The 21207-nt window shown below is 49.7% G+C and overlaps 1 protein-coding gene across 8 annotated transcripts; it reads left to right on the top strand.

The window, feature by feature from the left end:
- The first annotated feature begins 1950 nt into the window (after positions 1-1950).
- Positions 1951-21135, top strand: LDLRAP1 (low density lipoprotein receptor adaptor protein 1). 8 transcript variants are annotated; one of them, XM_084496983.1, is made up of 10 exons: positions 2408-2562; positions 6608-6750; positions 7613-7725; positions 10483-10597; positions 13684-13756; positions 14331-14414; positions 15737-15867; positions 17255-17289; positions 19314-19403; positions 19486-21135. In XM_084496983.1, exons 1-9 carry the CDS (start codon positions 2478-2480, stop codon positions 19399-19401), a joined length of 867 nt encoding a protein of 288 aa, XP_084353109.1. In that variant the 5' UTR covers positions 2408-2477; the 3' UTR covers positions 19402-19403; positions 19486-21135. The 8 variants fall into 8 exon arrangements, with proteins under 8 accessions (XP_084353113.1, XP_084353109.1, XP_084353108.1 ...); XM_084496987.1 differs by lacking the exon at positions 2408-2562 and adding an exon at positions 1951-2033 and having other exon boundaries at positions 19098-21135; XM_084496982.1 differs by having other exon boundaries at positions 19314-21135.
- The last annotated feature ends 72 nt before the right edge of the window (positions 21136-21207 follow it).

Raw genomic sequence — 21207 nt, 5'->3', positions numbered from 1 at the left:
AATCCCTAATAAAGTCTGCGTCTGGACAGCTGGGTACACCTCCCCAAAGGCAATGCGCAGTGTGTACAGATCTAGCGGAGACGTACAGCTACAAGGAGCAATCTCAGCACGCAAAGAAAATCTGGACTGGAGGGTAAGGAGATTATAAAGATTAAATAAGATGAAAAGAGATGTTTAGAATTATTATTAGCTTCAAAATCTGCACAACCAGAGCAGCAAAGCACTGTCCATATGTTGTTTTACATCTGCATAGTCTTGATGGCTTTGTTCCTGTCTACACCTTGAATGTAATGTTCTGGTACAATCTGAACACAAAGCAACACTAGCAATAATAAAATCTGTCTCTAATGAGACAGCACTGGACGTATTGAATCTGGCTGGGTAGAAGCAGCTGGAAATAGCATCTTAAATGCAGTAATGTGACAGGAGAGATGACACAGACAGTACTGCTGGGTAGAGACAAATGAGAACACAGAATTTTCTTAAGGAAAGCCTGAAAAAATGTTATAATTAAGAATGCGTTAAATCGAGCCTAATGCTGAGATTACATCAGGTCATTGTGGCTTTTCACAGAGTTCAAATAAACCCCCTTTGCATCTGTGCTATGAATTTCCTAATCCACACCTGCTCTAATGTGGCAGAAAAAAGGTTGCTCACAGCAGCAAAGGATGTGAGATGAGGGGGGAATGGAGAATCTTCTAGGGGATGAGAATAGGTTGAAAGCTTTTTCGAAGGAAATACATAAAAATCAAGAAATGGATTTTGCTCTCTCTTTCCTAAAAAATCCCCACCTGAGCAATGGGGCTATTCTCTAGAGGAAGATTTGCCTCTGAAAGGGACGGATGCTGGACCCAATGCCATCTTGGAGAATTATACACGTTGGTGTGTTTTTGCAGGGGAGTATGTAAAAAAAAGTCACTGAAATAATTCATTGCTATTTTTCAGCTCATGTTATTCAACTCTTTTGAAATAAATAAGCCATTAGCGATATTGTGACATCCCTTGCACTCTGCCAAGCCTGAAGTTGCACTCTGTCAGGGACTGAGCACATGCTCCCAGCCCTGACTTCCATCTCGAGCTTCCGTACCACAGAGCATGCTGCCTTGCTGGGTGTATTCACCTCCCTAAGGCATGTGGCCACATCATCAGGGTGCCAAACCCCAATGCTTAATTCCAAGCATGACATTAAAGAGACCAGATCCGGCTTTTGGGGAAGTAAAGCAGGAGTAGCCAAAATCCCAGCAGCCCAGAATACACCTGCAAGCACACTTCATTATTTGAGTCAAACTGAGGAAAAGTTTCAGCTATAAAGAACGGGAGACTGTAAAATCCTGGATATTTTGGTGTTGCGTGTGGTTTTTGTTTGTTTGTTTGTTTGTTTGTTTGTTTTTTAAGTATGGCAGTTTAAAGAGTCGTCTCAAAAAGAATTATTTTAGTTTTGATAAGGGCGAATAATTTAAAAGGTTTAAAAAGTTTAAATAACCCCAAGGAAAAAAACCTTCTGTAATGACTGGGCAGAGCACGTGGGCAGAGCATGGCAGGGCTGGGAAGGTTAGACAGGCTGTGCTCACAGCTAGCAAGAAAGCAACGTTTCAAAAAACAAACAAACAAAAAGCTGTTGTGCCATCCTCAGCCCTTAGACATGAATGGAGAGATTTGACTTTGCTTCCCTGGCCTGTACAGCCCACCTGCCTGCGGGCTGCTCTTGATGGTAGGATGGCCTGGGCTTCCTGGCACGACAGGAGGCTGAAAGGTACAAAGCTGTGAGGCTGAGAGCCCGAGGCCCTGCCTTCCTCGCGGAGAGATGACGCTGGTAATTTTTCACCCTCGCAAGGATCTTTTAAACTCAAATTACGACTTTCAGGGAGGCTGGCTTCAACATCATGGCCACATTTGAGACCTTGACTCGATGACTCCTCTCTCCCAGGCTGCTGTCACGCCGTTGTGGGCTTTCACTCTCTGGCTGCGGTGGCACCTGAAGAAATAACCTGCTGCTGCTCCCACTAGAGCCAGCGCTGCCGGCAGAGCGACGGGTGAGTGACACCAGTGCTGGGAGAGCTCCGCAGGGGCCGGCGGCACCGCCGTGTGCCCCACGCTCTTCTCTTCGCACCAAGAACCCGAGCCAGACCCTGCGGTCTGGTTATCAGGGAGCCGATCGCCGAGGTGCCGCCTGAGCTCAGCCGTGCGGCGCGTCCCGAGCACGGGGCTGGGCCCCCCCCCCCCAGCCCCGTAACCCCGGCTGCTGGGGCCGAGCCCAGCGCAGGGAAGCGCTCGCCCAGGCCGGGCTCCGGCCCCCCGCCCCCCCCCCCCCGCTGGGGTGTGCGCGTGGGGGGGACGCGGGCACGCGCGCGCGGGGGGATGGGAGGGGCGAGGGGGGCGGGGCTTAGCGGCCGGCCCCGCCCCCGGACGCGGTCAGCGCGGGCCGTGCCGGGGCGGCGCCGCCGCGAAGTTGCGGAGGCCGCGGGGCGGCAGCGGCCATGGACGCGCTGCGCTCGGCGGGGCGCGCCCTGCTGCGGAGCCCCAGCGTCGCCAAGCCGGCCTGGGCCGGCGGCCGCCACAAGAGTGAGAGCCGCGCGAACCCGGCCGCTCCGCGCCCCGCTTCTTCCTTCCCGTGTTTCCCCCCCCGCGTGCCCCGCTTCCGCCCCGCGCCCCGGCTGCGGGCGCTGCCCCCTCCCCTCCCCTCTCTCCCCTCCCCTCTCTCCCCTCCCGGCGGGCGGCTCGGGGCTGCGGGGCGGGGGGCGCGGTGGCCCCGGTCCTCGTGTCCCAGATCGCGGGACCCCCGGCGGGGAGGGAGCGCGAGCTGCGGAGGCTCCGGCCGCGGCGTGGGCCCGGCCCGGGGCGGGCGCTCGGCTCCTGCCGGCCGTGTCCCTGCAGCGGCCGCCGGAGACGAGCCCCGGGCCGCCCCTTGGCGTGCGCGGCCGGCGGAGTTGGCGAGGGGCCGCGGGAGCGGTGGGAAGGGGCCGGCCGTGCCCGGAGCACTGCTGTCCCCGGGCGCGCTCCAGCTTCTCCGTTTTGCTGACCTCCTGGCGGGATTGATCCCGGGTTCTTGCCCCTTTTTGTGAGAATGAAGGGCCCGGGAGCTGCGGGAGGTGAAACCGCAGCTCGATGGTGCTTTGGGGGCGGGGGGGGGGGTGAGAGGCCGGCAGCCCCGTGGTTGCAAACGCCTGGTGCTGTGCTGGGACTTGTTGAGCTGCTCCCCAGAGCGCTCCCGTGGGGCAGAGACACTCCTTGCTAACTGCAAAGTGTGGCAGCCCTTCATTTCGGGCTACAGACCTCCCTGAGCCTGCAGAGAAATGACCTTGCGGACCAGCCTGTCCCGGGCAGGCGCCTCCCGCCTGCGGGGCCGCATCGCCTGCGCCAGGCCAACCTCGGGGGCTTGCTTCGGGAAGGGCAAAGCCTGGGCGCGTTGTGCTTGTGTTAACTGAAAGGTGGAGAAGGTGGTGGGAAATGGTGCTGAGCAGGGCACGTGGAGGAGAGTCTGCATGTCCCTGCCACGCTCGCTGCCTGTTTACGTGCTTCAAGCTGACAGCTTGTTGTCTGTTCGGCCGTGTGGTTTCCGTGCCTCTCACCTCATGTGGCACACTTGGAGGTTCTTCCCCAGGCTGTAACCGCTCGCTGCAAGCAGTGCCAGAGCAGGGGTGCTGGCAGCAAAGGGGCCAAATGGAGCAGAGGCTCTCCTGGGCTTTTACCTGGGAGCAAAGCTCTGCCCAGTAGCAGGAATCAAAGGAGGGAAAAAATCCCGGCTTGGAGATTGTTGATGCTCACTCCTTGGTGCCCTCGTCAGCTTCTTTCTTTCAAAAAGCCCTTCAGTGTCTGCACCAAAACCACCTGTGCTTCTGTCTCAGCTCAGCGTGAGGAGCAGGTGCCCGGCGCCTTCCTGCAGCCGGTGACGCTGAGGCATCGCCCCCGAGCACACATGGGGTCCCTGTCCTCAGTGAGTCCCTGCTGGGAGTGCAGCGTGCTGAGCTCCCACCTGGTGGTGGAGCTTGTGTCAGGGGAGAGGCCGTGCACCCGGAGCCCTGTCCAGAAGATGGATGTGATGGCTGCTGTTGCAAAACGCCAAGGAGCCTGGGTGGCCGTCCTGAATCTCTCGGGCATGGCTTGTGCATGGTATCTGAAGCTGAGGCATGGGTGGCTGATGCCAGGAGAGCAGTCCTGCCTGCTTGTGGAGCCAAGGCAGTAACAGAAGAAAGGGCAGGGAAGGTTTTGTCTTCATCTACTGAGAACTTTTGTCAGCAGCCAAGGCACAGAGCACGCCTGGGACAAAAAACATGCCGGAAATGGCTGAAATTCTTGCTGGGGCGACGCTCTGTTCAGAGCAGAGAGGATGGAACAGTGCACCAGCTGAAATTTCCTGCAGAGGGGCCGTGGAAGGCAGGGGGTGTGCTGGGCTAGATTTGCCCAATCTGCCCCTCCGCCTCCATGCAGGGAGCAAGGAGAAGCTGTGTTGCAATGCCACGGAGCAGAAGTCAGGGAGGTGAGGTCAAGGGGTGGTGGTGCTCGCTTCTCTTATCTGCGCTGCCTTGGAAGGATTCAAGGGCAGTGTGTGGTGGGAACATGGGGTATGCACCATGACCAGCTGAAGGAGCGGGAGCAGGTGGCTGCCTGGCTGTTGTGTGCAAATCTCTCTCCTGACATGGTCACCCAGCTTTGGGTGCTGAGGGTGGGAGGGTAGCAGCAACACCCTTGGCTTTTGAAGAAAGCAGGCTCTTTGCTGGCATCATCTGTTTCCAGACAGGGTACAAGGTGAATACAGCATCCCACATGTCCTCGGAGCTCTGGGTGGATTTTGTGTGTGTGCTCACCAGCAAGCACTGCTTTGAGACTCGTGCTGGCCAAGTGAAGAAAAGCTGTTTTCCTCTTCTCATATTGGCTCCCGGAGTGGAGCAGCTCCTCTTGCCAGGTGCCTGGCTCAGCCTGCAGCCAGGACCCTCTCCTGCTCAGCAGGACCTGCTCTGGCTGCACAGCTGCATGGCTCCCTCCCTGCAGCACACTCCTCAGCCAAGCTGGGGCTTGGGCTCAGAAGCTCTTGCCTGGTGGTTTTCTTTTCCCCCTGCAGGCAGCCCCTTGGGACCTGCTGGTAGGTTTCAGGTGGGTTCTTCTTGACACCCATGTTGGGAGTGATGCCGGGTTTGTGGCTTATCTGCTATCTTGCCTTGCCACAGGGCTGCATGCCTTGGGTTACTCAAGAGGCATGTCCCCCCTTGCTGCAGCCCTGCCCCTGCTCTCCAAAGTGGCTGTGGATTTGCAGAAAGTTGCTGAGTTTGGCCCTGTTGCTTGGAGGCAGCCAAAGCTTGGGCTGAATACAAGGCAACAAAGCCTTCAGGGGCATGTTTTGTCTGCAGCCGGCATAAACTGCTCTCCAGGAGCCACGTTGCTCCCAGGGCTGTAGGGCACCTCGGCTGCAGCATTACCTGCAGAGGTAAGAGCCTGGCCTCTTCCCCCTCACCTGCTGCAGCGACCCGAGCCTGTCTGTTCTGGCATGTAAGAGGCTGGCTCCCCCTGCATGCACGCACCGCAGAGGCACACAGGCTGCCTGTGCTTGGCATAAGACTCTCTGCCCTTCTGCCCTGACCCCTCTCGTGTGCACTGTAGGAACACACAAACCACGTCTTCCTGGAGGAAAGGCACTGCCAAGGCATGTTCTTGGCCATAGGGTGCTACCTGAGCACCACGACATGTCCCAGCCTCTGGTGCTGCACTGCCATGAGCTGGACTTGGTGGTCCTTTTGGTCCCTTCCAAGTCAGGATATTCCATGATTACAGGAGGGCTTTGGTTTGTATGCTGCAGCCCACAGCCAGCGCATCATGTGCACCTTGGTATAGTTGCCTCCTGCTCAAAGCAAGATTCCTTAAATATGAAAGCTGCAGATCCTGGGTTGCAAGCTCTGTGTCGGGAACTGGAAGTCAGAGGTTAAATCCTGTGGTGCAATTTCAGTCTTACAAATCTACTGCTGTTTCCCATGCCTTTCCGGGAAAAGGAGGAATAGTCACACTTGGACATGCACGTCTGTATCTTCCAGCCTGCCTGACTTTCAGTGTGATTCCAAATTTATCTCCCTTTTTAGGACCCTCTTTCTTTAGGTGCTGGTTAGCATAGGGTAAGGATATTGTGGTGCACAGGGTGGGCACTGAGTCCTCCCCTCCATACCTGGCTGGGCCTGATGCTCAGGAGTCCTTTGGTTTTGGTGTGAGCATGGGTGCCCTCTGTTAAACTGAAGAGCTGATGGATCTTAAAGGGTCACTGACATGTGCTGGGGCTGGTGAAGGCTTGTCTTCCTGGGAAAAAAAAAATGAGGGGGTTGCTCTTGCTGCCTTGGAAAGCTGTGGGGACTGAGGGTGATGTCCACTGTGTGAACACCTGTCAGCTGCTGTTGTGTGCAACTGAAGCATGCTGTCACCTCCCCTGACAGCCAGCTTTCTGCTCCACCACCTTCCACCAGCACCTTGTGAAATCTATCGTGGCAGGGCTGTCTGGTTGCTCAGCACATGTAGCATGCACTCAACCCATGTCAACACGGGACCCCAGCTGGTGAAATGCTGTGCCCTACCGGCAAACTTCCCTTGTGCATTTGGGATTCCAAGAGCCTCTCTGTTGCCCCCCTAGAGCTTCCAGAGAACTGGACTGATACCCGAGAGACGCTGCTGGAGGGGGTGCTTTTCAGCCTCAAGTACCTGGGCATGACGCTGGTGGAGCAGCCGAAGGGTGAGGAGCTCTCTGCAGCTGCTGTCAAAAGGATTGTTGCGACTGTGAGTATCTGTGCTGGGATGCGAGCCCTGGAGCATTCGCAGAGCAGACCCGTGTCACCTTCTGGCACCAGTGATGATTTTAAAAGCTGAGGGTATGGAGGCAAAGCTCTCTTTCTGCAGGCTGTGGTGGCCATCAGGGTTGCAGGTTCAGCCCTCACAGAGGTGAGGTCTGCGACTAGCTAGCTGTGTAACTTTTTGGAGAGAAGCTGTGCAGTGAGCTGAATGTAACCTCAAGCATGAAAGCTCAAAACTAGTAAATAAAAGGAAGTGGCACCTTAAGTCATGTTACTTTTTAAGCCACAGTCTGACCTTGGCACAGGGGATGTCTTGCTGCTTGAGCAGGATTTGTCAGTGCAACTCGGAGCTGGCTGCTTGGGATCCCTCATCCTGCTCCCAGCACAGCTCCCTTAAGGGCTTGTGCTCTCATGGCTTCCTGAATTTGCACTGGTGCACCCCACTGCTCTGGAGCTGGTCCTAAAATGAAAACTCCCTGGGGTGCCATCATGCATTTACAGCTTTGCATATTTTGGCCAGACCAGCCAGGACTTTGTGCTGATGGTTATGGTGACAGTTCTAGTGCTAGACTCTTAGACTTGTACCTCTGTGCTGTATGGGGTGTGGGGTGCCCATCGTTGTCTCACTAATGCCAGGGTAAATCACTCCTTAAGGGAACGTAATGGTTTAACAAGTGCCTTACTACACCTGGTAGTAAATTCAGTCTCTAATACTAATTACTGCTATTAGGATGTCTATTAGGTAGTCTATTGCATATCTAGAGTGACTGATCTGCTGTGCTCATATAGCCTTAGATGTGTCTGTGCTGAAAGCCTGCAACTTTCCCCTCCCTCTTTTCCTTCCAAAGGCAAAAGCAAGTGGAAAGAAACTGCAGAAAGTTACTCTGAAGGTCTCACCCAGAGGGATCGTGTTAAATGACAGCGGAACTAACGAGCTGATCGAGAACATCTCCATATACAGGTGCGTTATGGGACACACTGCAGCATATGTGTGCCCTGAGCCCTCCTCACCTGCCTGTGCCCAGTGTGATGAGACAATCGTTCTGTGGTGGCATCTGAGTCCCCCCTCCTGGGTGGCCAGCTCTGATGTCCACCCAGGCCTTAACTGACATCTCTGACCATCGTGTCTTAAAGCAAAGCAGCGGTGGGAGAAGGAGTGTGATCCCTATACTTAAGGGAAGCATACATGTCATGCAATAAGTGTGTCCAGTGGTGCGGTAAGGGAAGACATAATGAGCCTTGACATCTCGTGTGAGTGCACTGCTGATCTGCAGCCAAGCGCCCCGTGGCCATGTGAAGCTTTGCTGAAGAAATGCTGAAGCGGGTAAAGGCAGGAGGTGGATGTGGAGGGTGGTCAGAGCATTGCTGAACAGAGAGGGGTGCGAGTGCTGGAGCTGGGGCTGTCCCCCGCCCTTACTGGCTGCTGCGCCCCACGCTCTTTGCTTCTGATGTGTTTACGTCACTCTGACAAAGAGCAGGGCTTAGGCAGCTGTTGAGACCTAATACCAGTGTGGGAGGGGATGGTGAGGCTGGATTATCCCATATCCACTCCTGGATTTTTTTAAGTGTATTTTCAAAGAGTATCTGGTTTGAGGCAGATGCAGGCCAGGAGGAGCACAGCTAAGCTCAGATCTGTCCCTTTCCATCTCTTCTGTTCCTTCTCCTTTCACCCTTCATACACTCCACTTTCTGTCCTTCACCTGCCACGTTACATCCCTTTGCTATGCATGGGATGGGGAGCGCTAGGTTGGGGCACTCTCTCCAGCAGGACTACTAACTTACTTGCTTTTCTCCAGTTTAAAATAAGCAGTCGCCTGCAGCCACCTCCCTTGGAGATAAAAACCACTGCTTAAAGAGCAGAGCTGGGTGAAGCGGCCATGAGTGTGATCACACCGAAATTGGTATTGCTATGCTGGTGTAAAATCTTATGTGAGCAGAGCCACGCGCCTTGGGTGTTTAGATGCTACCTTAAATTCTGCCCAGACACTTTCATGGCCAGCAGTAAAGCTGTCCCTCCCCATCAGTGCTTGTATACAAGCATCCCCTTGGTTCAGCTTAAATAGACTGTTATGTGGGGACTGATGCTGCTCCCCAGAGATGCTGGTGATAAGGGGTGAAAGCTGAGAAAGCAAGTGGGGATTATCTCCTCACTCTCCAAGTACGCTCCACCATTGCTGTTTCCAGGGAGTTCCTCTAACAACTCTACTGTCTTCTGTTTGGCTTTTTTGCCTACCAGGGAGATGCCACCTCTGAGCTCTTGCCCCAGGTCGGGTGCTCAGTCAGGCAGCAGGACAGGGTGGCTGCGACTAAAACATGGCTGTTGTCACTGGTGTGCTGCTGCGAGAGGCCTCGCAGTTATAAAACCTCCTCACTTCAGAGGCGGGTGTGAATTGCCCTTTCCCTGCAAATAAAGCCCATCGTATTTCAATGTGAACACTGGAGGTTGTGGGAAGACAGCCGCATGTTTGCGTAGGTGACCTTTTGCAGCTTTGTCGTGGTTATTAAAAGACCAGAAATGCTGCTATGGGGACAAATGGGAGAAAGGACTAGACTTCCAAATGCCTTTTTAATCCAGAGCACAGCTCAGCTCTGTAAGACTAAACACAGGCTGTTGAGCAGAAGCATCCTCACATGCAGTGAGAACCTAATGCAGTGTAAACACATTTTGAATGCTGCTTTTTAAGTTTCAGCATCTCCCGGGATCTGGGACTTTCCAGTCCCTTCCCCACAAAGCCTCTGGGGCAGCAAGAGCATGAGCAGAATGGGCAATGCAGGGCAACAGGAAAACTTCCACCGAAGTGTCCCACTTTTTCCTTGAGCTTTCTTGTTCTGTACCACCTGTTTGATCTGCTGTATACCCATGGAAGAGTCGCTGCTTGTGCCTACTGCCTAGCACTAAATGTCCAGGGCAGCTCCAGCTAGTGCTGCCTTTAGATGAGATGCTTGGTCCTGCAGCTTCTGGCCCAGAAGGTCCCTGAGGGGAGAGCCTGTTGCTCTTCCAGAGCCTTGTATTCCAGCGTAACCCTTGCCTGGAGACTGGAAGAGATGCAGCTGTTCCAGGGATGCTCCCTCAAGGGAGGCTGAGCTTCCTTCTCTGCATCCTGTGTTCTCATGTCAGGGCTCTCAGAGCATCCTTGCATCTGCTGCTGCAGATCTCAGAGCCCAAACTTCAGCCTTTGACAGCTTTTCTTTGGTGCTCCTGCATCATTTTCCTTCCCTGGTTTGAGAAAGCACAGGGAAACCTCAAGATTAATTCATAAGTTGAGGAAACAAGTCTTTCTGTCTCCTCTCGTAACCTTATACTCCAAGGAATATCTTCCAGACTCTCTCTGAGGCAGGGCATTAGATGTGTTCCCAGACTGCCACGCTGCAGTGCTTACTTGCCTTCTAGAACCTGTCCTTCTCCCACAAGGTGAAATGTTTTCTCTTCTCTCCTGCCTCTGTGTGATGCACATGGTTCGTGCTGAGCTGTGCTGTGGCTGGCTACGGAGGGGCCAGCAGCTGCTCTGAGTTTCTCTTGCGCTCAAACCAGCAGCATTAAGTCCTCTGTGTTGGGCTTTGTACTGAAGCTGGGTAGTGCTCCTGCACTCTCTCTGCCTTCACTGCGTGGCCCTGATGCTTGAAGACACGGTGCAGGAGTTTGCTGGCAGGTTTGATGAGGGGTTGGTTGGTCTGTGCGTGCAGTGCCCCAGACAAGACGTTTCGTTCTGTCTTTCAGGATATCCTACTGCACGGCAGACAAGATCCACGATAAAGTATTTGCCTACATTGCCCAGAACCAGCTCAATGAGAACCTGGAGTGCCATGCCTTCCTCTGTACCAAACGGAAAATGGTTAGTCCAGAGGAAGAAATGGGGATGTGGTGTTAGGAGGAGGAAGCAGAGAGGGGCTGCACGAGTGCTGCAATAACAGTTTTTGCCCTGAGCTATAGCAAGGGGAGTCCTTTCCCATCTAAAGGCCGTGGGACAGTACCTGTGCAGGCGCTCCATGGTCCTGATGTGGTGCTATAACCTGTCTGCAGGCAGTTAATTGCTGCCTAGTGGCAGGCGATCACTCTCTAGAGGGACCCCACCGCTGCCATGGAGCATTCATGAGGAGGAGGTGTGACTATGGGCTGGATTCAGCCAGTTGTCTCACATGGACAGGAAAGGAAAAGCCTTTCTGCCCCCAAGGTCTGAGACGGGGGTGAGAACACCTGGCCCTGGACGAGCACCTGAAATCCTCCTGCCTTGCTGCAGTCCTGGGAGCTGGGACTCCTTTTCCTGCTCAGCAGCTGCTTCCCAGGACTGCAGGAGCCTTGATACGTCATGGGCTTGAGAGGCTTGGAGAAGTGAGGATGTCTCCAGGGAGGATGATGATAGCAAGGTGCCAGGGGGAGGCCTTTAGCCAGTGATCCTGGGCTTACTATTCTGTTGTCTTTTTCTCCACTGAAGCTCCCTGTTCAATTTTTGCTGACATCTTTGCAGACAGAGCTGTGTCCTCTCAGAAGGAGGTGTCAGGACGTGCAGTGTATGAGACCCCACTGTGCCAGAAATTAGGGCTTGAAGCAGAGACCTGCATATGTAAACCAGTCTCTGGTTTTTGCTTTGAACCTTCTTGTGGAATTTTTCCTGCTGATTCAGGGCATCTCATGGAGGGAGGGCTCCCAAATGGTCAGGATGGGCAGGAATACAACATTTTACAAGCTGGAAGGGGAGAGAAGTGGATCACTGGGCAGTGGCTCCATATGATAACGTGGGAAAGTCCTTGGGGCTCTTAAGTAGAGCATCATGTGAGTCTGACAGCAAATGGCAGGAAGGGGTGTAGGAGAGAAGGACAGGTCAGATCCTTCTGCCCCCAGAAATCCTTCCTCTGGAGGGACCTGCTGTGTCTGTTGGGGATCTGAGCAGAGAGCTGGATGTCTTGGATCTGCTTCCCTCCTTTCCAAGCCAGGAAGCAATAGCCCAGGAGGCTGCAGGAGCTGTTCCCTTTGGTGCATCCCAGTATGGTGATTTCTGGGTCCTCATGAGCATCCCTATCTCCAGCAGGCTGGCACTGCTGCTCATGCCTGGAGCACAGTGACTGCAGGTCTGATAATATTCTTCACTTCTCCCAGTTCTTTTTTTTTTCTTTTCTTTTTTTTTATCCCCTCTTGGGAGAGAGTAATGGAAGCTACAAGTTGTGTCTCCTGTGGTGTGCATTCCCATCCTTGCATGGTGAAGATAAGCCTTGCTCTGCAAATTAAAATTTAAATCTCTCCATTGGTAAATGAATTATCTCATTATACATCAGCACAGTACATCTCCCTCCAAATGAAGTTCTTCAAGGCCTTTTGTGGCAAAAACTAGAAATATTTCTCTTTGTCTATATAATGCATGAATATCATGCTGGTAAGGTGGTGCCCTGCTCCCAGACCAGGCACTGCCTCTGTCCCAGGGCAGCATCCCTGAATGTATGCATAGCTACCAGTCAACAGGCATGTCATTCATCTATATTTTTAGTTCATGAGTAATTCTCAACAGTGGCTGTGTCTTTAAGCTGTCAAATCTGAATCAAGCTTAAAATTGTAAACAGCTGTGAAGGGGTTTTTGTACTTAATTACCATATTTAAGTTTTTAACCATAAAATGTTTCTACTTCCATCAAAGATGTAAATAGCTCTGACATTCAAATGAGCTCTCGTGCCTTGCAAGGCTTAATTGCTTTGTTGCAGTCTTCTCTCTTCTTCCCATGCAGGATTGCATGGCTTTTGGGAGAAGTGTGTTCTCCTTCAGCACTTTCCCCTATGTCTCTGTCCTCCAAACTGCAAAGGGCTGTAGGTTATGTGCTCCAGGATCTGGGTTTGTTTAGCTTGTAACTTCATAAAACAAAATTTGGGGCTCCTACAGTGTGCCAGCCTTGGTGTATTACTTGTTATCTCCTTGCACTCTAAACTGCCAGTGAGCTCTGCCTTCTCCTAATGAAACTAGCATTTATGTTGCTATTTATACATCTTAAGCAACTTGTGTTATTTAAGGTGTGTTTTGTTGTTGGTTTTTTTTTTTTTTTTTTTTTTAATACTACTCAAACTCTTGGCTGGGGGAGGAATGAAGGGACTGAAATGAAGGTGTCCTGCTGCAGCCTTGTCTGTGTGTATGTCCAGCTCGAGGCTGTTGCAAAACAAACCCAAAGTATTGGTTTAAACCCCTGGGACCCAGCCTAGCTTGGGGGGAAGAAGGGGAAGGCACTGTGGGTCTCCCACATCGCACCTCCCAGATTACTCCTTGTCCAGGAGAGCTGGGAACTTGCCACATTTTGCCCTGTTGTCTGCTGTTCTCAGAGTATCCTCATGCACGTGGTCTCGCTGGGTGCTGGAGAGGGCAGCAAAACACAGCCCTGTACTTCTCTCCCTGGCTGTTGTGTGACAACAGTGACAGTGGTGTGGTCCAGGCTGCTTGGGCTCTGACCAGGTGCTGAGTCCCTTTGCAGGGTTGGTCATTCTGGGCATGATGCTCTGTGGCAGATACTGCACAGCACAGCCCCTGAGCAGGGAGCTACAGCCTTAGGGGAGCCATGGGGACAAGCCTGGGGCTGTGCAGCAGTTGCACTTGTTGAGATTGTGTTTAGGTGTGGGGTGTGTGAAGAGCTGTGCACCCTGTGGTTGGGAGTGGCTCTTCTCTCTCCTTGGCAGCATAATGCTGCTGATGTCTCTTCCTCTGCCTCCTCCATCCTCCTGTTGCAGCTTAAGATGTCTGCAATATGCTCTGTGTTCTACATGGAGCAAGTCCCTGTTTCCATCAATATTTGGTTACCTCTCCATAGCCAGGCAGTGCAGGAGGAGTACATGGAGCGGAGGACTGTTTGGATCCATGTTAACGTGAATCTGCAAGGCAGAGCCTCCAAATGATTTCAGTCTGTGAGGACCTGTCTATTAATGTGCTGCCTAACCACTGTCTTTCCAGGCCCAGGCAGTCACCCTCACTGTAGCTCAGGCGTTCAAAATAGCGTTTGAGTTCTGGCAAGCCTCCAAGGAAGGTGAGTTTTATTACTTTCTCCATTCGTTACGTGTACTTCTACTCTTCCACACAGCTGCAGTCCCTCCAAATCTATTTACTTTTGCCAAATTGGCTGTAATGTCCTTATGCTCTTAGTGTGGATCCCCACATTCGAGTTTGATTTTGGATTTGAGTTGGACCCAAAAGTTCAAGGGATGACTCTGTGTTTTTCTGGCTTTCAAGTGCTTTTTCTTTTCCTCTTGCCCTCAAAATTTCCAGGCTGCTGTTAAGGTTGGTCCAACCTGTGGCATGATTTAAGTTATCTTCCAGGTTTCACTAGACAGCCTTGTCAATCAGGCAGAATTTTGGCTGCACTCCTTTCTTGCAAGTAGGTTTGGAGGACCAAGTATTTATCTGTGGTATCTCAGGAGTCCTGCCACTGTCAATATTTTGCTTTTACCTTTCAGAAGATTATAAAAACACACCCAGAGCTTGGGCTGCTTTGGGCAGAGGAGACCTGGTGACCTGTTGTAACTGTCCCTGCTGGTCCTCCTTGCAAAAGGCTTTATGGGGTAATGCTTTGCCAGCAGTGATAGGATCTCCTTCTTTTTCAGAGAAGGAGAAGCGGGAAAGGTCCGTCTTGGAAGGAGAAGGGTTGAGCAGCCCAAACTTGGATGCCCATGCTTGCCCTGACACACGTAAGTCACCAGCAGCAGAAATTTGTCTCAACCTTGGGGATGGGGGCATCAGGCTGCTGCCTAACATTTGTGGGTGTTTTCCTGGGAGGGCTTTGATGATCAGCGAGGAGCAGACACTTTTTTTTTTTGAGATGTTGCCCTTGGTAGAGTGCCTGGAGTGTAGTTGAGGAGTTCAGGATCCTTCCATCTTCCCGTTAAATATCTCTTGCACCCCCTTGTACACAGCTGCTGTCTCCCCAAATCTGTTTACCTCCATCCAAGACAAATGGGCTGTAATGCCCTTAAGAGCTTAGCATGGATCTCCACATTGCAAGTTTGATTTTGAGTTTGTGTTGGACCCAAAAGACTTGCTGTCCCGTTGGCTGTGTGAAAATAAAACACTTAAATGGTAAAAGCCCTCGTAATTCATTGTCTGGCCATGGGTCCTCTGAAACACTGGATGTATAGCCAGGAAGATATGGGACAGAAGGCTAATCTCCCTTCCATGCTGGCCACAGAGATAAGAGGATTTGGCACAGAGGAAAATAGCATTAAACTGGGCTTACTTCCAGACTGGCATATCTCATTCTCTCATGTGAAGGCCCAGGACTGGATGAATCTGTCAGAAGTGGTGGCAGAATAGAACAAATGAGATCCAAGGCTGCAACTGGTGTAGAAATAGACCCTGTTGTCTGCCTGGCCATAGGCTGATGATTTGCAGTTGGAGCATTTCTGCATCTGCACATATCACAGTGTGGTGGGGAGGATTTAAGGCTTCCCTGTGGTGTACTGGCAGCCCCCAAGCTATAAACTATTCCTTGTCCAGTGCAGGATTTTCCCTCATTCCTATAAAATAAAGATGCATCCTTGTGAGATGTTGAACTGATGTCATGGTCTGAGCTGAGGATATCACCCAGTCTATTCCCGCTCTGTGGTTGCTGTTCCCATCCCATGGGCTATGAAGCCCTGGGGTGGGATGTTTCAGCTTTGCCCAGGACTGATCCTGAGTCCTTCTGAATGTAAGCATGTACCCAGGAGCCTCCTTCGATGGCTGATGGAGGGACAATCTGTCTGATCCTTCCCTGCCTCCCTGATGAGGGGATCTCAGGTGCCTAGAGTATCTAGAATTAATTGGATAGAAACCACAGCCTCAGCCATTGTGAATGTAGCTTCTCCATATTAAGAGCTGTGGCCATGGTGAAGGAATTCAATGCTGTCCCCTAACACTCCCCTGAAGGGAAAGAAATTGCTGCAAAACAGGTTGGTTTTGTGTCATCCGTTTTTTTTTGTTTGTTTGTTTTTTTTTCCTCCCCTGCCTTGTTCCCTCTCTTCTTTGCTCACAGCAGCAGTCACAGCGAACTTGCTGGATTTAGAAGATCCTGCCAAACTGACCCTGAGTGGCAGTGCAAACTCTGCACATTTAGATAACAGCATGTTTGGGCCCAGCTCCTCTGTAAATAACAACATGATGTGGGTAAGTGCCCAGGGCACCGTAGCATCTGCCAAGCTGACAGGGATTGATGCTGCCTCCATTTTGTGTGCTCTGGGTCCCCTTTCAGAGCTTGCTCTTGGACAAAACTTGCATTTGGTGTGTGTGATTCTGTGTGTGTGAAACCCCCCTGGGAGCTCTCAGGCAGCTGAGCCATTCAGGGTTTCAGACATGCCCAAGCGAGCTGGGTTTTGGTGTCCTACCTAGAAATTGAGTACCTAATGTCCTTTTTAGGATCAGTAAATAAATTAAAGCAATTTCAAGCCGCTCTGAAAAATGCTGCTGTTAGATAATTTAGTATTATTTATTCTGTAACAGCATTTCTCTGTGGTTTGTCACTTAATTGAGAGACCACCTAACTGCTCTATTCAGGGGAAAAAAATCATTGTTCATGGCCTTTGTCTACTGTTCACTAAAACCAGGTTATGTTTACATTTGTTATTACTTTTAGTTTTCCCTTGTTCTCATTTGTGGCTTTGTCTTGCTTGTCTGAGCATGTATGGCTTCTCTAAAATACCCAGTTATCTGGCTTAACTGTTTCACAGACTGGCAATAGAAAAATAACCCAGATGATGTTTCTGGGTGTGCATCCATAGGGGAGCTTCTTGCACAACCAAGTGCTCCCTCACCAGTAGGGCTGGGGCTGATCTTTGAACCCCCAACCTCTGACCTTGTTCCCGCCATGTTTCCTCTCTGGAAACATGCTGCCTGTTATAATTTGGGAGAATTGAATGATAAAGGCCTTTGTTTGAAGCCTGTTTCTTGTGTCTGCCAGGTCTGAGGCACTTCAGGTTAAACCTGAAGATCAATTCCAAGTCATATAAAATTCTGGAGGTTTACCAGCAGTCTCTGAACCCTCCCTTCTCGCAGTTTTCATACTTTGCATTATTACATCAGATGGAACCAGCTTTCATCTTAGAACAAGGTGGCAATTTTCAAGCAGGGAGTTTGTGGGCATTGGCTTCTTCAGAAGGACCCAGTTGACCGCAGAGGGGAATCTACTCCAGCTGATGGGCCAGGTCCAGCCTGTGGGCAGAATTAGCCAGGTTTGGATATGGTGGAAAAAGGCCATCCCTCTCCCCTGTCTCTGGGCTGTGAGGGGTGCACAGAATCCCCAGACTGAGCCCTGGGACCTACTCTGAGCAAGCCTGGACAACCCAGAGTTACATCTCTTACCCTGTGACTTGTATGGAGAGTGAGATAAAACCTGCTTAAGGAGGCCAATTGCTGGTAGAAGTGTTGCTTTAGGCACTCAGAAGTCTCTCTCTATATATATAATCTGCCATGCTCAAGTATGGAGTTAGATCTCTAAATACACTTCTGTGCATTCTCTTAGCAACTACTTCTCTCTCTTTTTATCTCTTTAAAAAAGGAAATGGATGATGGTCTCGACGAGGCATTTTCAAGGTAATTCTGATAACTCCCTTTACGAGCTCACACCACCGGGGACTAGCCCAAAGGGACCAGTGTTTTTCATAGTGCTTCTAATCCAATCAGCTGTTGTGATCTGACCTAGGCAACTGCCCCATTGGTATCTCAGCTCCTAATTGAAAGACAGGCTCTGAGACTGGCTGATAAGCCAGTATTTTGACAACCTTTTAAAGACGGAGAGAGGCTGCGTGTTATAGGAAATTTAATTCCTCAAGCAGCCAGCATGTCTGCTCTTGCTTTCCAGGGAGGTTTGAAGCTGCCTGTCTCCAGCTCCTGTGCTAGCTGTGGCAACACTGGTCCCAGCTTCTGGCATGGGGGTCTTTATCCTTCCTTTCCGTTCTGTGAGGCTTGGACTAATCCCGGTATTGCAGTCTCATCTTTCCCCAAACCAAGAGCAAACTGCTGAGGGCAGCGTCCTCTTTCCCTGCCGAGTCCAGTTCCACTTGCAGCTTTGTAGTAACTCTGATACACTAATTTTGAATTAACATACTTGAGCACATTCAGAGTTTGCGGCCATAAGTTCATGTGGCTTAACTTACTTTCAAGTTTCAAGTCCAAATTAAAACCTTCCCTGGAGGTTCACACTGAGCAATCCAGCAATGGTAAACAAATCCATTTTCTTTTGGGTCAGTTATCCTGTCTGTCCTTGTGTAGACAGGTCTGTGCAGGGTGACAGGGATGTTGTGGTGCAAAAAACTATGTGCTTGGCCCTAAGAAGATGGACCTTTGTGTCTCATTTGGGTCTTGGAAATGATTTAAAGGTTCCACTTCCATGGCAACTCTGTCCAAAGTCACGTTCAATAAAGGGACTGCTTGATGTTAATGTCATCTGTTTTTCTCACCTCTGTTCCTTGCTCTGCTTAAATAAGCAGATGTTATTGCAGTCTTTTGTTTTACATTGCTGGATGCCGAGCTGTTGCATCGCCCCTGGCCCCTGTCATTTGAGTAACACGGTATTTGGACTGCACATCCACTGTGGTGGATGCTTTTGAAAGTCCTCCTGCCAGAACATCGTTGCTGGTCATTTTTCTACTTTATTAAAAAGTGCATGCGTGGTTAGTTTTACCTGAGGTTTATTCAATGCCGTGCATCTGTTATATGGAACACGAAATATTTGCATTGACCTGTGGAACTGGGAGAACAGATGCTGCAGTGTTATGTTTCCACAGGGGTATTTAATAGCACAACAACAAACTGGGGCTTGTTAAGTGTTGTGAAATGTCCAGGACCTGCGGAGATGAAAACTCTTTAAACTGATCCTGTGGGCTGCTAAACACCAACTGAGACTTTGTCTTAACACAAAGAGTTAAATGTTTAGGCCAGGGCCCTGGGAGGCAGGAGGGCTGCTTAGAGCTGCCACAATGACTAGCAGGCAGAGAGTGACAACAACATGAGAACCCAGGCCTTGCAGTGAGGCTGCTCCTTTGGCCAGTGGAGCCTTTATGCTGAGATAAGAACCCAGTTAATGACACACCCACCAGCAATATCTAATAGGAGGAAAAAGACACTGTTTTGCCAGACCATGAACGTATGGGATGTCCAGACTGCAAATTCCCTGGATGCCTGTAGGGGAAATGTAAGGATAAACAAGCAGAAAAGCAGCTATAAATGAGAGAGTTGCAAACGTTACATGCCAACTCTCCCCTTACTGAATTACTACTTTCCGTTGGAGGACTTTAAATGCATAACTGAAGTTTGGATTTGGCATTAAAGATGCATCAAGCATCCAGGCTATAAACTGCATGCATTTCTGTTCTTATTTTTTTGTTTTTCTTCCCTCTTAGACTTGCTCAGTCGAGAACAAACCCTCACGTTCTCGACACGGGACTGACAGCTCAAGATATCCAGAGCGCAGAAATGCTTTCACCTGTAGATTGGGATAAAATAGATTCAAATACAGGCGAGAAAGATGATGTGTTCATGTTTTGAAGTCAAATTTATCTAATAGCTGACATTAGAATAACCAGTAAAAGTCTGTGGACTGAATTATGCTCTTCCAGGTGCTGTACACAAGAGACTATTCTGAGGGATCATCACCAAGTCAGATCATGTTATGGCACAACTCAGACCAAAGCTTTAGAAATCTAATGGTGAGAGGTTTTTTTGGTTTTGTTTTTTTTTTTTAACCTTTTATCTAAACCGTAAGATGCTCTTGAACGTATTTATTCATAGCTTTGCAGTTTACATACATTATTGGAAGGTGTGTAGAGCATCTACAGTATTTGGTGGCAATATACCATGGAAGAACCATCAGCAGTGCCTGTTCCTCTCTGCAAAAGACTATGCAACACCAAAGTCTCTGCGTATACGCATTTCTAGACAAAGATCTGCAGATGCAAATGCAGTTGCAAGCACGACTGTTACTAAGCTACTGTTTCTTGAACAATACATCACCTACCTAGGCTAAGGGGAAGAGAGTTGCTGCAGCTGCTAGTGATGATAAAATCAAAGAGGTAGCAAAGATGTTGCTTTTGTTGGGAATGTCTGTGATACTCTCACAGTTGTCAATCACCCATACATGTTCTGGCTTTTTCTTTGCCAGCTTCTTAAAGGAATTGATGCTTTTTACCCAAAGATTCTATGAAGTTCTGCACTTTAAAACTTGAACTGAAAGCAGTGGTCCAAAATGGCAAACTAAGCAGTGCCTGTGATATCTCTTCAGAAGCTATTTATCCTTCTTCCAAAACAAATGAACAACAACAACAACAAAAATCACAGTATTTCAGGTCTCTTTCAAAACTGCTCACATACACTGTTTCTGATACAACTCGAAATACTGAAGCTCAGTTGCATTGTTGGTTTACAAGCAAAGCCACCAGGGAGTAACCAATCTGCTTTTCTAAAGTGTGTTGAAAGTTGCAGGTTTTCTGAATCCAGTAGCACAATAGATTTGTGTTCTTAGCTCTGCTAAGTGGATTTGGCCATGCGTGCCTTTTTACTGTCTCAAAACTATTTGGTAGTTGTCCACTCAATAGACTCAGATGGAATTGGATTAGACAAGACCAGTACTTGGATGTTCAGTTAGCAAAAGGTGCCCCTTTCAGTGGTATTCCAGTCCTCTTCCCTCTATAGTCACATCTGCTGTGAGGCTTAGGAAGCTCTTTTCATCTATTCGTGGAACTGAAAATAAGTAATGGAGGTATAAAGCTTATGCTAATTAAAAGATTAAGTTTAATAATCCTAAATAGTTGCACTGACAGTTTGTAATGTTCGTGGCCTTCTGTGAAGTATACTAAGTATACTAAGCTGTTTTGTAGATTTGTAACTTGGACCTTGGTTTTGAAACACTAATTCATTCGTCAGAAAGGTCGTTATAATTCTTTGTTTGCTAGTAAACAAACAAACAAAACCTCTTTGTCAGCTTTAACAGTTTATTAGGAAACAGCTGAATGACTCTGACTTAGATTTGATTTTTTTTTCTCTGTTATTGTGATAAGGTATTGAGGACTTGGGAAGCCAACTCACCATGTCTCTTAGTAAAATGTGTTCCCTGCTTATTCTGCAAAATTGTGTTTAGAGCAATTTTACATCTTGAACCTACTATGCCCATGACTTACTTGATGTCATGTGTAGCATCTCTCTCTTGCGATTGAAGGAATTACTCAAAGTTCATCCATGCTACAGAGGCACACAGTAGAGACATGAACCTAATGGACTGTGAGGCTTTCTCTGTACGTTGTACTTCTCCTTTTCTAGAGATTTGAGAGTCATATACTGAAATACACAATACTATATATGTATGTATATAGTTTTTAAGAAAACCTAATGCTGTAAACAATATCTGTATGGAGAAAAATAAATATTCTGCCATTTTTTGGAGCATCTGTGCTGGCCTTACTTTTACTGTGGCATTTTTAATATGTGGAAGTCTTGAGTTTTCTTTTTTTTATGCAT

The sequence above is a fragment of the Aythya ferina genome (assembly GCF_964211825.1).
Source record: "Aythya ferina genome assembly, chromosome: 24".
NCBI classification, from domain to species: Eukaryota; Metazoa; Chordata; class Aves; order Anseriformes; family Anatidae; genus Aythya; species Aythya ferina.
The sequence above is the reverse complement of the archived record's forward strand: the minus strand, read 5'-3'. Positions and strand labels throughout refer to the sequence as shown.